Source organism: Neovison vison, chromosome 6, assembly GCF_020171115.1.
Source record: "Neovison vison isolate M4711 chromosome 6, ASM_NN_V1, whole genome shotgun sequence".
NCBI lineage: Eukaryota > Metazoa > Chordata > Mammalia > Carnivora > Mustelidae > Neogale > Neogale vison.
Window position 1 is genome coordinate 164,430,976 of NC_058096.1, and position 17,429 is coordinate 164,448,404.

Consider the following 17,429-nt stretch of genomic DNA (forward strand, 5'->3'; position numbering starts at 1 on the left):
AAATGTACTATGTGAAGCAAAATGTGTCAAAGACCATACAATTTCATTCATATGTGGAATTTAAGAAACAAATGAGCAAAGGGGAAAAAAAGACAAAGCAAGAAGTGGACTTTTAACTATAGAGAACACCCTGATGGTTACCAGACCGGGGGGGGGGAATGGGTGAAATAGGTGATGGGAATTAAGGAGGGCACTTGTCATCATTAGCATGGGGTGAGGTGTGGAAGTGTTGTGTCGCTATATTGCTCACCTAAAATTAATATAACACTGTATGTTAACTAAAAAAAGAAAAAGAAAAAAGCAATCAGGAATACACCCCATAGATAGATCAAGGTAATAAGAATGATTAAAATGCAAAGGCATAATATAGATATTAAAATTGACAAACAAATAAAAGATAAGTAAACTGTCGGTCTCACTACTGCTCAGGTGTAGCAAGATCAGCAGACAAGGGGATGGCTGCCATTGGAAAGATAGTGTGTGATCTTCTTAGATCCCTAGAAATAGGCGGCAGGGCCACACTGGAAAGGACCGGGCTGGGTCAGAGGCAGAGAGAGCGGGGCACTGTGGGAAGGAGCCTTTGTCGTGATTTCCTTAGGCAGAAACAGGGAATGTAGGGTGTGCAGGCTTAGGGTTGACTGGTTTGAGTAATGTCAGGACTCTGTGGCACAGGGCTTTCCTGAGTTGTCTGGGACCTGGCCCTGGGTGACTAGAGCAGGGTCCAGGGGCCCTGGGTGTGAGAGGCTGACAGTGGAGGTGGGCATGTGGGCTCTGGAGTAGTTGGTCTACATTTGTAAATCACCCTCTTGGATACCTCCTTCACTCTCGCCAGGGGTTGATCAACCCCAGGGTAGAGAGATGAGGACAGTCCCTGTGGGGTCCATAAGACCCACATGCTAGAGCATCAGGTGCAGAAAGTACAAGACATCCTTAATGCACCTGGAGCAGTTGCCCATCTTGGGAAAGAAGGTGACCCTACATAATACCAGATGTGACACATGCAAGAGAGGGGAGTGCCATCTCTGGGAAGGCAGGCAGTAAGCCCCTCTGTTCTGCATGTGAGGGGAGGTCATGGGGCCAACAACAGACGAGGGAGATGTTGACTGACGGGGCTTGGACTCCTGTGAAGTGAAAAAAGCAAAGGGTGGTTCTGCCTGTGGGATGGTCCATGAAGAGTCTTCAGGTGGCCAGAGGGTAGCAGGGAGGGGTAAGGCTGGGAGCGAGATGAGAAGCTGCAGAGGTCGCTGCGTGAGATCACGTAGGGTCTCCCAAACCCTGTGGATTGTGGTCCTGGACCTCCCAAGCCTGGGATGCCCCTGAAGAGTGGGCTGTGTAACAAATTACCTCAAAACTGAGTGGCTTGAAACAACAGTAAACGTGAGTTAGCTCAATTTCTTTGGGTCAGGAGCTCATGAGGGGCTTGGCTTGGGGATTCGGGCCCAAGAGTTCTCCTCCGTGGTCACCGGAAGGCAGACCAGGGCTGGAGAATCAGTTCTGGGCAGGCTTAGTCATGTGGCCATTGGCTGGGGCTGACCCCCTTCAGAATAGGTGATCAGAGAGGCAAAGCAGGGCCCAAATGTCCTCTCTGGCCTTGCTTCTGAAGCCCCACGCTGTCACTTCCGCAGCTGACCACACAAACCAACCATGATCTCTTGCTGGAGGGACACTGAAGCCTGTGAGTGCCTGGAGCCTGGGGACACTGGGGGCTGTTTCAGGTGCCAGCCACCGAGAAGGAGGTAAACACACCAGTGGTTTTGTGACTTGTCTTTTAAAGTGGTCTGCCCTGGGGCACCTAGGTGGCTCTGTTGGTTATGTGTCCAACTCTTAATTTTGGCTCAGGTCCTGATCTCAGAGGGGTGAGATGGAGCCCGGCCTCAACTCCGTGCTAGGCATGGAGTCTGCTTGGGAGTCTCTCTCCCTCTGCTCCTCCACTCTCTCTATTTTTCTCTCTGCACCCCAGCTCAAAAAAAAAAAAAAAAAAAAAAAGGGTCTGCCAGTCTGCTCAGCGTGGTCAAGTCTCTTCATACAGCTTCGCCTTTGGGTTTTGGTCTGTGTCTCTCTTTTGCCGTCTCATACCCAGGGATGGGCAAGGCTGCTACGGAATTGCTCCTCTTTGTTTCTTGGACCCCTCAATCACTCCACTTGCGTCACACTTCTGTCTCTTGCTGGGATTCCAGGGGTGGTCGTTCCCCAGCTGCATGGTCCCTTTCTAACTGTGCACCTCCCCTCCATTCCCAGCCATCCCTTGAGAGCTGGCCAAACCTACCATGCCCACTTGCCTCCCCTTCCTAACCCTATGGGATCTTGGCTTCTGCCCCCTCAGTCCCCACTACCAATCTCACTCTGGGGGCTAAAACCTCTCCAAAGGCACCTCCCCTCAGACCCTGATTCCTCCTTCCACCCTCCCCTCAGGGCTCTGGTCTTCTCCCGCCTGTCCCTCTGCTCCGCAGTCCTCCTTGCCAAGCTCCTGGACCATCGGGGCTCCTCGGGCTGTCCCCCCTATCCTCTGTCTCGACCACAAGCATGGCCTCAGTTTCCATCTATTCGCCAGTGACACATTTTCATTCTCTATTGTCCTAGTCCCCAGACCTCCATCAGGAGTGGCCTCTTCAGAGTCCCTGTTTGGCTGCTCCCACGGGCACCTGAACCCAGCGCTTCCTCCTGAGCTCCAGGCCTCTTGCCGCCCCCACCCCACCCCTTCCTCCCTTCTCTGCCCTTCTCTGCCACCTCAGCACCTGAAGCACAGGAGTTTATACCCAACGGATGGAGTTTCCCCAGTGCTCCCTTCTCTCCCTTGCCCACATCCTGTCTGGCACCAAGCCCCGCGCCCCCCACCTCCCCCCCACTCTCCTGAAAAGCCCTGCATCCACCCCTCCCTCCCACCCTCATTGAAGCCACCAGCCCTCTTCTGTGGGGGAGCGGAGGGGACTTGCAGCGGAGAGGACAGGCTTGCCAGTGTGCAGGGGAGGTGCTGAGTGAGTCCCAGGGTGAAGGAGGGAGATGGCCCGGAACTGAGGCCCATGATGGTGGCCCAGCCCTCTTGTAACTGGAATGCAAAGAAGGTGGCTCAGGGGAGTAGAGGGGGAGAGACCCCTGGCTGCTAGAGAGGAACAGGTCGGCCAATGGGTTCCCTGGGGAGCTGTCGTTTCCCACCGCCCCCACGCCCCCCTGCACTCTAGTACTGCAGAAGGCAGATGGGGTACTAAAATTTTATCACTACTTATGAGGACATTTTGTACCCGGTTCACCTCCCCTGTCTTTCTTGGAGAATTTTTCTAAAAGAAGGCTCACATTTTAAAACTTCTTAATTTGGGGTGCCTCGGTAGCTCAGTCGGTTGAGCATCTGCCTTCGGCTCAGGTCATGATCCCAGGGTTCTGGGATCGAGTCCCCGTGGTTGGGCTCCCCACTCAGTGGGGAGCCTGCTTCTCCCTCTGCTTCTCCCCTGGCTTGTTCTCTCTGTCTGTCAAATAAATAATAAAATCTATAAAATTTTTAATTTAAAAATTCAATTCTGTTAAAGTACTAGAAGAAAACAGGAGTTTTTGAAATGTATTTAATCTTCAGATGCAGAATTCCTTTCTAAACAAAACGCATTTCACTAAGCAAACATAAAAATGTCCTGTAAGGAAAACACATGAGAGACAATCCAAAGGAAATTGTCATATCAGCTGGAGCAAAAATATTTTTAGCAGCTCTGACAAACAAATGAGCTAGAGTTCTCTGATAACAGTTCTCAAGATCATTTAAAAACTACAACATCCCAATAGTAAACTAGGCAAAGGATACTAACAGAGAGGCAAGCAGATAATTAACATCTGAAAAGACACACAATAGCTTCCATAATTGAGAAGTGCAAATTAAAACTGAGATGCAGGGACACCTGGGTGGCTCACTTGGTTGGACAACTGCCTTCCACTCAGGTCATGATCCCAGAGTTCCCGGATAGAGTCTGCATCGGGCTCCCAGCTCCACGGGGAGTCTCCTTCTCCCTCTGACCTTCTCCTCGCTCATGCTCTCTCTCACTGCCTCTCTCTCAAATAAATAAAATCTTTAAAAAACTAAACAAAACTGAGATGCATTGATCACCTATCCTATGGACAAAATTCCAGGTGTGTGGGACCCGGTCCTGCTCAACTAGGTAACAGAGAGTAACCATTGCACAAGCTTGGAAATTGCGTTAAGACTAGAAACAGCCTCAGGGTCCACCCAGGACCTGGCTAAGGAGCAATGAGACTTGGACATGAGCAGACGTTTTTTTGTTTTTTTTTTTAAGCATTTTAAAAATTGGGGTCAACTGTATATACATAACAGAATTTACTCTCTTGGGCATTTGTAAGTGGAACGTTCAGTTATAAGTACATTCTTATTCGTGTGCAATCATCCCCCCCATCTGTCTGCAGAACTTTTTCACCTTGTAAAGGTGAAATCCCCATTGAACACTATCCCCATTGAACACTAACTCCCATCCCCTCTTCCGCAGCCCCTGGCACCCACCATCCTTTCTATGTGTAATTTGATGACTCTAGGGACTTCATAGAAGTGGTCCTTTTCTGACTGGCTTCTTCCCTAGGCTCAGTGTCCTCAAGGTTCATCCATATTGTAGCATGAAAGCAGATGCATTGTTCAGTGAAGAAGTAAGGGGCATCTAAGAATGTGTGTGCATGGGGTGCCTGGGTAGCTCAGCTGATTGGGAGTCTGCCTTTAGTTTGGGTCATGATCCCAGGGTCCTGGGATCGAGTCCTGCATCAGGCTCCTTGCTTGGCTGGAAGCCTGCTTCTCCCTGCCTGCTGCTGCCACTGCTTGTGCTCTCTCGCTCTCTCTCTCTCTGACAAATAAATAAAAGCTTAAAAAAAAAAAGAATCTGTATGCATAAAATACCTCTGGTTAGGAGAACAAAGATCCATCTGACTGGATCTTCATAGCAGCATATCGTATCAGTGTTCATCATAACACATCAAACGACATTGTTAAAAAAAAGTCTGCTATGTCTGCACATCATTTTTTCAATTAAGAAAAAGCTGAATTTTATTAGAGTTTGGGTTTGTTTGTTTGTTTGTTTGTTTGGGTTTTGCTCTATTTGAATAATAGTGGTATGTTCTGATTTTTATGATATGTTTGGTTAAATGTTGCTACCTGGAAATTGAACCCAAGTCACTAAGACAGAAAATACTCACTGAACAGACTGTGCTCCTGAACTCTCTCCGCTGGCCTCACCACTCCCTACCGCCTCCCCTCTCCTTACCATTATATATATGGCTTGACCTCTCCTTACAATTATAAATATACAGCTTGACATGTAGGCCTTGGGATTTGGGGCCCCATGCCCTTGACTTTCCTGCCAGTGCCACAGGACAGCTGTTCCTCCTCATTCTCCCCACATCCCATCGCTCAGCTGCTCAGGGTCTGCCCTTCTGTATCACGTCCCCTACCTTGCAAACCCTGTCATCCCCTCATCATCCCAGGTTTCCTCCTCGAAGCTAGTCCAAAAGGACTGACTCCTTGAGCTCCACACCAGACCACACCCCAGGCTCTCCAGCAGCCCCCACCCCTTCTGCCAGTGGCTGGCTGCCCTCCCTGGCTGGCATAAACTAGAATCGCCAAGTTACAGATGATTTCTGAGTTGGGGTAGGAGGAAGTATCAGGCCCACTGCTCCCTTCCCTGTGGGTATCTGTGGAAGGGAGGACAACAAGAAAATGGGTGTCTCTGAATCTTCTGTTGCGTTTGAGAGAAATTCTGGGAAGCTCACAGCAAAAGTGTGGGCAGTTCCATGAGGCAGAGGGCTTGGGTCTGTGACCTCCTGATAAAATAGTCCTACACTCCTCTTAAGGAGCAAATGGAAGGATGCAAAAAGGAAGGCACAAAATATGTTCTGTGTGCCAGGCATGTGTACACATGGGCCCTTTTCTTGAACAGTTATCACAACTTGCCAGCAAAGTCAGCGTGATTATCTCAGATGTGGAAACGGAAGCTCAGAGAAGCTGAGCACCTTGCCAGGGCCACTTAGCGGGCCAGTGAGGACGCTGGTGCCCAAGCCTCTCCCCAGCCTCACACTGTGTTTACAGCTTTGCTTTTGTGTCTCTCCAGAGAACAGCCTGGAGTCCCCAGACATCAGTTCTTCTTCAATCATTGAAGAAAAAAAGAAGCAGCATGGGAAAAAAGGTAAACGTAGCCCTCAAGCTGGGAGCTGAAGTCCAAGTTAGTGGGAGTCAAACATCTCCCCTCATCAACATAGTCACCCATGCAAGTGGCAAAGGGAAATGCTTCTATTTCTAGTGGGAATTGGTTGACTGAGACCTGAAATAACAGTAACATAAACAAAGTAGGATTTGTTTTTCTTCCAGTAATGGGAAATATGGGAGGAAGTCCAGAGCTCCATGAGGGTCTACAAACAGCAGTTCTAAGAAATCAGGTGACCAGTTCCCAAGACTTTCTGCTCCACCAGTTTTTAGCCTTAGGGTTTTCAACTGCAAAGTTATCGTACAGTCACAAAATGGCTGCTGCAGCTCCAGCCATCACATCTGATTTCAGATAAGGAGAAGGGATAAAGGGAGGAGCAAAACTGCACACCAGCCAACTCAGCCCTCCCTGGAAAAAGAGCATTCCCAAAAGCCCCACCCAGCAATTTCTGCCTACATTCCAATGTCTAGAAATTTGTCATGTGGCCATCAGTATTTGTAAAGGAGGCTGTGAAGTATAACTGTTCAATGAGGCACATTCAGTGAGGCTGCCAACTATTAAGAGGAAGTAGGGTAGGCAGCCAGCTGCTCATACTGCTTCCTCCAAGCCCCTGCACTGCCATTCATCCCTTTAGCTCCTATGCTGTGTGCTGCCCCCCAGGCTTACTAGCCAGTTTGATGCTTCTGCAGAGGAGTGCAGATGTGAGTATGTTCCCTGAGCCTATCTCTCTCAGGCTGAGCCCCCTCCCATCAAGCCCCCACCCCACTGTGTCCCCTCTTGCTTTTAATTATAACAGTCCAAAACTGCTCAGAAGCAGAGACCAAAATGCAGTGAATGAATATGCCCATCTCCAGACTGGATTTGGCCATATTTGTTGCATCTGTCCTTTTTAATTTTTTGCCAGAATTCTTTTTTTAATTTTTAACTCCAATATAGTTAACATACAGTGGCTAAGTAATATTCCTGTGTGTGTGTGTGTGTGTATGCCTATCACATCTTCCTTCCATTCATCTATCAAGGCACATTTGGGTTGCTTCTAAACTTTGCCAGAATATTTTAAAGTAAAATCCAGGCATGTCATTTCATCCTTATATCCCACAACATTCATTTTTCAAAAATAGGGATGTTTCCCTGCAAGGCCACAAGGAAGGCTCCCAAATGTCTCAGAAATGTCTTCCTATACAAGATTTGTTCTAATTAGGATTCAGATGAGACCTGATCATCTTCCCTCTCTTTAAGTCTTGCAGAGTCCCTCCGTCCCCCATGTCCTTCCATTTTCTGAGTCTTGACTTATTGAGAAGTGGTGTTAATTATCCTACAGAATGTCCCCCATTCTGTGTGTGTCTGTTTGCTTCCTGGTCATTGTCATTTTTATTGAAACTATTCTGCTCCTCATATTTCCTTTAATTAGACATAACCCTACATGCTTGGTATTCCACTTTGACCATCAGAATCTTTCCTACCTTCTTTCATAAGAAGTCCATGCTCAGTGGGTTCAGGTGGTGACTGCCTGGCCCTCAGTCAGATTCCCATCAGTCATTCACCCAACAGCTTCTTCTGCCCGTGGATGCCTAAATTGATCACTACAGTAAGGGTGAGCAGTCTGGGTTTGGTTTGGTTTCTTTGCTAAGGTGAAATGCACAAATCTTAGGTATACAGTTTGATAAGTTTCAATAAACGTATACAATTTTGTAACTTCTACCCCACGGTCCAGAACCTTTCCATCTGCCCAGACATTCCCTTTGCCCAAGAGACAGCACTGTTCTGTTATCACCAGAGAATCGCTTTACTCATTCTCGAACCTTGTATAAATGGGGTCACATTCTGTGTTCTTGCGGTCCTGACCCTGTTCACTCATCTGTGGAATGCCAGTCACAGGACTCCCTTCTTTGTTGTTGCCGTGTGTATCCTATTGTGTGCATTTGTCAACAGTGTATTATTCTCTCTGGAGTGGATGGACATTTGGGTTGTTTCCGGGTCTTCGATATTTCAAATAATACTGCAATGAACATTCTTGTACATGCCACTTAGGGAAAGAAGCACTCTTTTCTCCTGAGTGTATATGAAGGAGTGGAATTGCTGGTAGTATGTTTAACTTTAGTAGATACCGCTGAGCAGCTTTCCAGAACAACTGTACCAGTTTACAGCCCCACCAACAGGTGTGAGCATTCCAGATGCCCCGCACCTCTATGCTTTTACTATTATCTGGCCCTTTCGCTATGTATTGGCATGTCGTATTCCCTGTGACCAATGAGGGTGATCACCTTTCCATATGTTCACTGATGACTCTGTGTTGTAAAGTGCCTCCCTGCCTCTGCTCATTTTTCTACTGGGTTGTCCTTTTACTTGAATGATTTCTAGAAGCTCTTTACATATTCTGGAAACAAATCATTCACCAGTTCTAAGTACGCAAATACTTTCCCTTGCTTAGTATATTGCTATTTCCTTTCTTGGTGTTGCCTCTTACTAAACAAATGTTCCTAATTTTCATGGAGTTCACTTTACCAGTCATTTTTGTATGGTTGGTACTTTTTGTGTACTGTTTCAAAGCTCCTTGCTGACCCCTCCCCTGAGGTCATGAAGATGCTGTATCCTACACAAGTTTTGTGTTCACTTTGCAATCAGACCTATAAATCATCTCTAATCTAATTGTAACCATTTTGTTGGTAGATTCTTCGGATTTTCTCCTCGACACTCACATCACCTTGAGATGACATTATTTGCCCTTCCTTTCCAATACATGCTTTTTATATCTTTTTCTTGCCTAACTGCAGTGTTAATTAGAAGTGCAAAGATGGGTATCCATGCCTTGTTTCTGATCCTGGAAGGGAAATATGCCATATTTCCCCCTGGAACTTTCTTGTAGATACCTGTATTCATTTCGTGTGGCTGTTGCACCACGAACTCGGTGGCTTAAAGCAACACAAATATGTTATCTTACAATTCTGAAGTCAGAAGTCTGGAGTGAATCTTACAGAACTCCTTCCAGAAGCTCCAGGGGAGAATCTGCTTCCTTGCAGTTTCCAGCTTAGAGGCTCACGTGTCCTTGGCTCCCAGCCCCCCTCTGGCTCCAAGCCAGCAGCACAACCTGCCCAGTTTCTGTGACGTCACTCCAACCTCCTCTTCTGTCATCACACCTACTCCTCCTGCTTCTGGCCCTCCTGCCTCCATCTTAGTAGGACCCTTGTGATTACATCAGGCCCCTCCCTCTGTCTAATCCAGGACCATCTCCCATCTTGAAAGTCCTTCATCCCATGTATAAAATCCCCTTTACCATATAAAGGAACCTAGTCACAGGTTTGGGGTTTAGGGTGTGGACATCTCTGGGGGCCATTACTGAGCTTACACGCTTTCCCTTATCAGATTGGGAAGTTCCTTCCTCTTCCTAGGTTGCTATGACTATGATTTAAAATCAGTTTAGAATTGTATCAAACACTTTCACTGCATCCCTTGAAAAGATCATATCATTTTCTCCCTCATTCTGATAATGGGGTGTATTCTGTGAAACCATATGAAAAGAACCATAATGGGGTGTATTATGTGACACTAAATGTGAAACCAACTTGGCATTTGTGGAATGATCTGCTTCAAATGACTGCCAGTCTGGGTTGTAGGCTCATCTTCCCATTAACATATTTCCACTTGGAAACATTTCCCACCTGGAAACATTTCCAACTTGCCAAACTGCAAAAGCAGTTCCTGTTTTCGGAAGCCAGTCTCCACACAGCTCACCTTTATCTCTCTGTCCCTCTGTTCCTCCTCACCAGGGGTAACAATATTTCCCACCTCAGGGTTGTCACAGACATTCAGTCAGGTGAAGTCTGGCCATGGTTAAGTGCTCCGTGCTGGCTAACTAGCTTAATCAATGACTCCATGGGGCCGTGGGACGTGCAGGCCACGCATGCTACTGCCCCGCAATCTGGATACGTCAAGACTCTTAACTTTTCCTGCCTCTCTCACCCGAGCTCAGTCCTCACTATTCTGAATTTAGGACCCCGGCCTGGGGTTGCTGGAGGAGCATAGGGAGTGAGAGAGCGTGGGATGAGGACATGCGGAGCGGCGGGCTGCGGCAGTTCTGTCCGGGTCCCTCGTGCCCCCATTGCCGCACTCAGAGCCGTCACTTCCCTGATACCTTCCTCCCCCGAGGCCAGCCTGTTTCGGCCATATGCCCCCACTTAACCCCACCCCCATCCCCGCCACATTCCCTCTTCCAACCCTCCCTGGCAACTCCCCCCCCACCGCCCCCCCACCCAGAGTCATCCCTTCTTGTCCGGAGCTGTGTGCGTTCTCTGAATGTGTGTTACATCGTTTCTGGGAACTGGGGTTGGCTTGGTAGGGGAGGCAAAGCCATGTGCCCGGTGCACCATTCACACCTGCCTCCCCAGCCTCCCGATTCGGACAGAAAGGCCCTGAAGTTTCTTCCAGAGCTCTCTAGCAGCTGCAAAATCCTTGTGTAAAAGAAAGTCATGATTAGGTGTGGGACGAGCGTCCATGCTCCAAACCCGCACAAGCCCATCCCACTTCTGTCCCTCCTCTCCACAGGTCCCTGATGGCCCTGGGGCCGGCACCGCCCCTGTGACCTCTCCCTGTCTTGGACGGCCCCCTCCTGCATTCTCCCATCTGCAGAAGCCAGGCTAAGACCTACCAGAGGCTGCTGCGGGCTTCATCCCCTCAGCGGGGCCTAGGAGCTGGTCATCTTTCTTTACTCCTCTCACTCAGATTTGTAAAGTGTTTTGACAGGATTTCATTCTTACAGAAAATGTGAAAGAATAGTACAAAGATGTTGTGGACTTGGAGCTTTTCTGCCCCCTCCATACGATGGGTGCAGGCGAAGACCCTGGGGGAGCCGTCTAAGTGACTGCTGGGGTCGCACCGGCCAGAGAAGGCCACCCCTCTCGCTTCTGCTCTGGTTCACTTGGATGGCCTGAGCAGGATGGAGTTTGCCAGCTTCTCCACTTTCACTCATTCATAAGTTCGGCTCTCGTGTAGAGGTATTTTGAGACCCTCAGAGCATAACTTCGAATCCCCTTCACAGTCTCTTGTTGCTGGTGAGGGTGTAAAATGGGACAAACCTCCAGAAAGGCAGGTCGGCACAAGGCTCTGAAGCTTGGAAATGCTCAGAGCCCCTGGCCCCTATTCCCCCTTCAGAAAGTCAGTTACCAAGAGCCAGCCTGTGGTGGCACACCAGTGCCCGAGGCGGCGTGTGGCTGCCACGCTTGGTCCCCCGACACGCCCTGGTGAAGTCCTGCCTTACTGTACCCCTTTGTAATTGCATACAGAGCTCTCACCGAATTAGTAATTTCCCAGGCAATTGCTGAAGGTGAAACTGTTTTTTTTAAAAGATGTGAAATTATTAAAAATAGGTGTTAGAAATTACTAGAAGAAATACCCCCAGAATGTCACCCACAGTTTTTTTCAAAGTGGAGGAGTTCTTTTGTTCTCATACTCTTTTACTTCTAAAAAGTAAAGTGTTTTGTTTTGTTTTGTTTGGTTTGGTTTGGTCTTACAAGGAACCCTGTTTCCTCTAAATCAAGGATAAGGGGAGAAAGCATCCATATTTTGAAGCCCTTAGTTCGGTGCCTCTTGGGTTCTGTCCCTGATGAGCCGAGCAGCAGGAATCTCTCCCTTACCCACAGGAGTAGGAAAGCAGCAGAGCTGGGGTCCTTGACAGCCCCCATCTCCCAAATTCCTGCCCTGCCCTCCACCCCCTAGGCCTCAGGTGCTTTGCCTCACTTGCCCACAAACTCAGCCTTCCCCTGGGAAGCTCCTGGAGAATCCTGCAGACAGAGTATGTTCATCTGGTGTGCCACTGCCACTCTGCAGGCAGGTGCCTCTGTTTTGGAGCTGGCCAACCTCCTGCCAGCTGGCCCCATCAATTCCCGACTCTTGCTTCTCTCCTCTATGGAATGGGGGTTCCTGAGACTTTAATTGAGAGGAGCCAGACATATGAGACACAGATTGTGCTGAGTTCACCAGGTCTCTTTCAGATGCCCATGTCCAACTAGGTTAAACCAGACAGGTGGGTTTATGGAGTTGGAAGGTCCAGGGTTGGACTTCAGGTACTGCCAGATCCAAGAGAACATTCGCCACTAGCTTGTGCTTTCAAGTTCCTCATGCTGGACTGGGGGGATGCCAGGACTCCCGAGACATAGGCCACCTTTAGAAGAGCCAGCTCATCTCTCCAATGAAGTATCTCTCTCCCCAGTGTCCACGATTGCTCCTGACCGTTCCGCAAATCCTTTCCATGTGTCTGGAGATGTGGATTTCTTCTTGCTCAGAGAACAGGAGCGGAATAAGTCTCGTGCAGTGAGTATCTAGGACTGATTGCCCTTCTAAGAAGAATGCTTTATTTTGTGTATTTATTTAGAAAGAGCACAAGTCAGGGGGGCAGATGGAGAAGGAGAGAAAGAATCTCCAGCAGACTCCAAGTTGAGTGCAAAGCCTGATGACCCTGAGATCATGACCTGAGCTGAGATCAAGAGTTGGATGCTTAACGGACTGAGCCGCCCAGGCGCCCCAGTGGTTCACCATTTAAAAAAAAAATCATTTCAGAAGCCTGACTAGCTCTCCAGTCTCTGACCTGTCCCACTGTTCTCACATGGTTTTATCACTACTGTTCCTGGGCCTTGTCCAAGTGGCTGTTAGAGGCTGCTGGGGCCTAGCCTCAACCACGAGGCTTTACTTTTGCTTCCCTTGCACCAGAGGTCATCAGCTCCCGAGACTCTCCCTGTCCTGCAAGACCCATCTCAGACCTCAGGGACCCTCACACCTCCCCCAGGAGACCACCACCCTCCCAACTGCTCCAGCCTCGCACAATCCCCCTCTCTGGAATTCTTGGAAGCCAGATACACAGACAAACAAGCACACAGGCGCACACACACAGACACGCATGCCCCTCAGCCGTACCTGGGAGTCCTGGAGCCGGCCCCAACCCCCAGCCCCTGCATAGGGGTACATAGGTACATTGTCTGTACCCCAGCATAGTCTGTCTTGCCTCCCCATTCCCCATCCAAGGCCCCTTGTCCATTCTCACCCCCTGCAGCATGAAAGCAGCCTTGCAGCCAGGCTCGGGGAGGACTCACCTGGGGCATCTCCACCAAGAAGTGGTCAGCATGGGCCATGTTTTTGGGACACACTCTCAGGGGCATGGGCATGGCCAGTGTTCCAGGCTCCCTTCTGGGCTGATTCTGTCTGCCCCAACTCAGGGCTCAGTATCTGAGATTCCTTGGACAAGTGGCTCCCACTGAGACTCAACCAGTGACCAAAGATACATCAGGAAATGCACATTTTCCAGCCCCATTCCAAACCCCAGGGATCTTGAGTTTCTTTCGGAAGCTCAGATCTAGTTTCCCTGAACCTTGGAGGGTCAGATTTAGCAGATCACAGTAAGTGTGAATTTCAGATGAAAGAGGAATCATCTGTTAGTGAGTATGTCCCTGTACTACTGAATGCCATCTAACTGGGCTAACTGTACTTCCCCTGGGGACCCCACCTTCACCCCGCTCTATGAAAGTGCTCCCTGCCTACTTCCCTCTCAACCCGAGAGCTGTGTTCAAGGCATCCCAGGCACTTCCACAAGCACACACAGCTCCACAACCTCCCTGTGCAGCGACGGCACATGCAGGACCCCTCTCTCCGACCTTGGTGACCCGGGCAACATGCTAAGGGAAGGAGGCTTGTCCTAGGTTTGGTGGGGAGCGGGTAGAAGTAGCTGCTGGCACCGCCCAACTCCACCCGGCCCCGCCTGCCAGGAGCGGGAGCAGACGACGACCCTGCAGGTGCACGAGAAGATGACCTACTCATCCAAAGTGTCGGCCAAGCACACCAGCCTGCGTCGGGAGCTGCAGCTGGAGGACGAGATGGAGGACCAGGAGACGCGCGCCGAGGCGGAACGGCTGCGTGCCTTCCATGACCACACAGCGTGGAAGCTCTGCATGACCAAAGGTGCCCCCTTTTTCTAGAGTCAGGTCTTGCCCTTCATGCTTTTAAAGTGCTTGAAGAGGCGGGGCTGTGGTGCAATGGGGAATGTGGAGGTCTTCAGGTCTGACTCTGCCTCCCACTGCCACACACATCAGTTCCAGATGGACTGCAAATTTAAAAGCTTTTGAATCCCAATACTGCCTGCATTTGGAACGTTCCCGTGCACATGAATGCAGATTGCACACATATAAAATATGGTACCTGAACTTGATGGTAAAGAGAGTCCGTGTGGCATGAAGTTCCCTGAGTTCAGATCTCAGTTTCAGCACTGAATGACCTCGCCATCCTGGGCAGGCTCTTCAACTCCTTTGCACAGCAGTTTCCTCTCCTGGCCAGTGACACTGCCGACCTCGTGGGTTGTATGAACCAACGTCTTTAGATGCTACATATAATTAAAAGGAACTGTATGTGCGTGTGCGTGTGTGTGTGTGTGTATGTGTGTGTGTGAGCTCTTATTAGTTTTATGGCCCAGTAGGAAATCTTGAGTGCAGAATATGCATTAATATTCTACCCGCCCAGACAATAAAGTCCTGGAACCCAGCTGGGCTGCAGGTGTACTGAACGGGAATATTAATCAAAAAGACACCCAGCCTCCACGCCTGGCCCCATGGCTTATTTTGGGGTGGAGAGCCCCGAGCTCACTCTGACACTTTCGTGCCCAGCTCTGTGTGAGCAGGAACAGCAGCACTGCAAGGTTTTCATTTCTGTCTCCACCCTCTGTTCCCAAGATCTGGGAAAGGCAAGCTGTGTCTGGATGGGGAAGACTGGACTCAGCAGGTTTAGGCACAAGACTTGTCCTTATCCCAGATTTGACTTGCAGTGGGGAGCTGGGTCTCCTTGAGGGAAAGGGTCTTCCCACAAGGTGGGCCAGGGAGACAGAGGCCAAGCTGGGTCTCTTCCAGGCTTCTAGACTTAAGACTCCCACACCACAGCATCTTCCAGAAAGGAGAGGGTTTAAGAGATAATGCAGAGAGCCACATTGTTCCAAGGCCCTTTCCTCAGTTCCTGGCCTCTTCAAAGTCAGGGCATTTCTAGGCCCTTCCTTCCAGAAAGACAAGAGAAGGAGGCTCCCATGGCCCTTAACCCCAGCTACATTACCTCTCTGCTTGCCCTCCAGAAGGTGTTCCAGATGCCCACCTTAATTTCCTCCCACCTGGCTGAAACCCTGGTGTGCTGACTTAGCTTCTACTAAAATTGGATCCTGGGGGTTTAGAGTTCCCCCCAAAAAGAGATCATGGTGCCCCATTATTCTCTCACCACCCCGATGCAGCTCCTGACCTAATAGGACTTTCGTTATTAGATCCCGTTGGATGAAATGTCCATGGCGGGGGGTGTCCAGAGTCTTACTCCAGGTGAGAAGAGTACTACAGCAAGAGAGGCTTGAGTCAGACATAGTCAGACCTGGCCCAGTCTCCAGCCATGCAGAGTGCAATTCATAAACAGAGCCTTCTTTCCTTTTCCTAGAGGCAGGGCTCAGTCTCCCAGAGTCCCTGTAATAACCTGAGCCTCCTAGCACAGCAGATGCCGGGATTGGCATCCTCGGCCCAGCTCGGGTCTCTCCCACGCTGCCCACCCGGCCCCCCAGAGGCTTTCCTCCTATCTTGCAGAAAGGAAGATGGAATCTGATAACATGAACATCTACATTAACCAGAAGCGACAGATATTCCTCATCCAGGTTGGCCCACCTACAATGCGCAGGGGGCCCAGGGAGGGGGATCTCCCAGCCAGGAGCCTGACTCCTGCTCTGGTGGCCCTCAGTACGCCCTGGACATGAAGCGGAAGGAGATCCAGCGGCTGGAGATGCTGGCGGCCAAGGAGGAGGCAGAGCTGGAGCAGGCAGAGAAGTCCCTGGAGAAGGACGCAGCCTTGTTCGATGAGTTTCTCCGGGAGAACGACCGCAGTTCCGTTCAGGCCCTGAGAGCGTGAGCCCCCTGCGGAGGGGCAGCCCGCGCGCCCCAACCCCATGCCCCCTGGAACTCTGCACCTGCACCCAACCTGCCTGCATCCACCCAGCCGCCCAAGGGGCCCCAGGTGGCTCCTCACCCCACCCCCACTCCCCCAAGGCAGTGTACACGCCTCCTTTAACTGTCTGCGGTTGGCTCCCTGCCCCCACCCCCATCCCTACCCCCAGGGCTGAGAAGGAGACCAAAGCAAAAGTGGAGAAGATCATTGAGATCCGTGAACTGACCACCCAGATCATGAACATCAAAAGGTGAGCTGAAGGAGAGAGCCGGCCCATCCTGGTCTGCTGCCCTTCCCTCCACCCCTCTCCCAGGGCCAAAAGGAGCCTCAGTGCAGCACAGACCTCATGACTTCACCTCCCAGACTTACTAAATAGCTTAGGGACTCAAAGCCTGACAGATGCAGCTGCCCATTTTACGGATGAGGTGACAGAGGCCAAGAAAAGATTCAGTGACTTTCCCAAAGCCTCACTAGGAGGCAGGGCTCACTTGGCACACAGGGTCGCCCGGGTCCACGGCCACTCCAAAGTCACAGACCACTGTCACTGTGGAGGTCTGAGCCCCATTGGTCCCCAGTGGGGCAATGTCCTCTCCCCAGCACAGCAGTGATGCCATGCCTGTCCCCAGGAGAACAAGGAGCACACCAGGCTTGGCCAGGCGTGGCCAGGCTTCAGGGGCAGTCCCCTCTGGAGGGGTGTCCCAGCAGGCAGAGCCTGACCTCACCACCCTTTCCCGGGTCTAGTGAAATCTCCAAATTTGAAGACACTTTGCAGCATTACAAGATCTACAAGGACTTCCTATACAAGCTGTCGCCCAAGGAGTGGTTGGAAGAAAAGGAGAAGAAGCACCAGGATCTCAAAAAGACCAAGGAGGCCACCAAGCCCCCAAAAGAGAACATTTCATTCTCCACAGGAGGGGACAAAGGTAGCAGAAAAGAGACAGCCAGTCCCTGGGTCCATCTAAGGCATGGAGACCCACAGGCTGGGCCCCTTCCATGCTTCACAAAGCCCCAGCCAGAGGCAGTAAGTGCCCATTGGGGCCTGGTGGCTCAGCCCACACATCCAGTCGAGGAAGACAGGGCCTGCTCTAACTCAGACCCTAGGCACGTTCCTCCCATGCATATCTTTCTGAAACTGAGGGGAAGAGGGCTGGGAGGATCCTGGGGAGCCCTGTGCCCTCAAGCAGTGTTGCTGAAATTCTGGCTCCAGCCGAAGCCATCTGGAACCCTCCCTTGCTTCCTGTAGGACCAGGGAACAAGGGCAAAACAAGCTCTAGAGGTATGTGACTGCCCCAAGCTGGGGTATGTGGA

The 17,429-nt window shown here is 50.4% G+C and overlaps 1 protein-coding gene across 1 annotated transcript in view; it reads left to right on the top strand.

Annotated features, from left to right (window-relative positions):
* CFAP100 (cilia and flagella associated protein 100) overlaps positions 1 to 17,429 on the top strand; it is a 49,805-nt gene that overhangs the window by 6,807 nt on the left and 25,569 nt on the right. Inside the window, exons 3-9 of the mRNA XM_044252865.1 lie at positions 6,087 to 6,161; positions 12,385 to 12,485; positions 13,931 to 14,123; positions 15,767 to 15,834; positions 15,918 to 16,081; positions 16,291 to 16,371; positions 16,863 to 17,044. Of these exons, the coding sequence (XP_044108800.1) occupies positions 6,087 to 6,161; positions 12,385 to 12,485; positions 13,931 to 14,123; positions 15,767 to 15,834; positions 15,918 to 16,081; positions 16,291 to 16,371; positions 16,863 to 17,044 (864 nt within the window). The remainder of the gene's footprint in view (positions 1 to 6,086; positions 6,162 to 12,384; positions 12,486 to 13,930; positions 14,124 to 15,766; positions 15,835 to 15,917; positions 16,082 to 16,290; positions 16,372 to 16,862; positions 17,045 to 17,429) is intronic.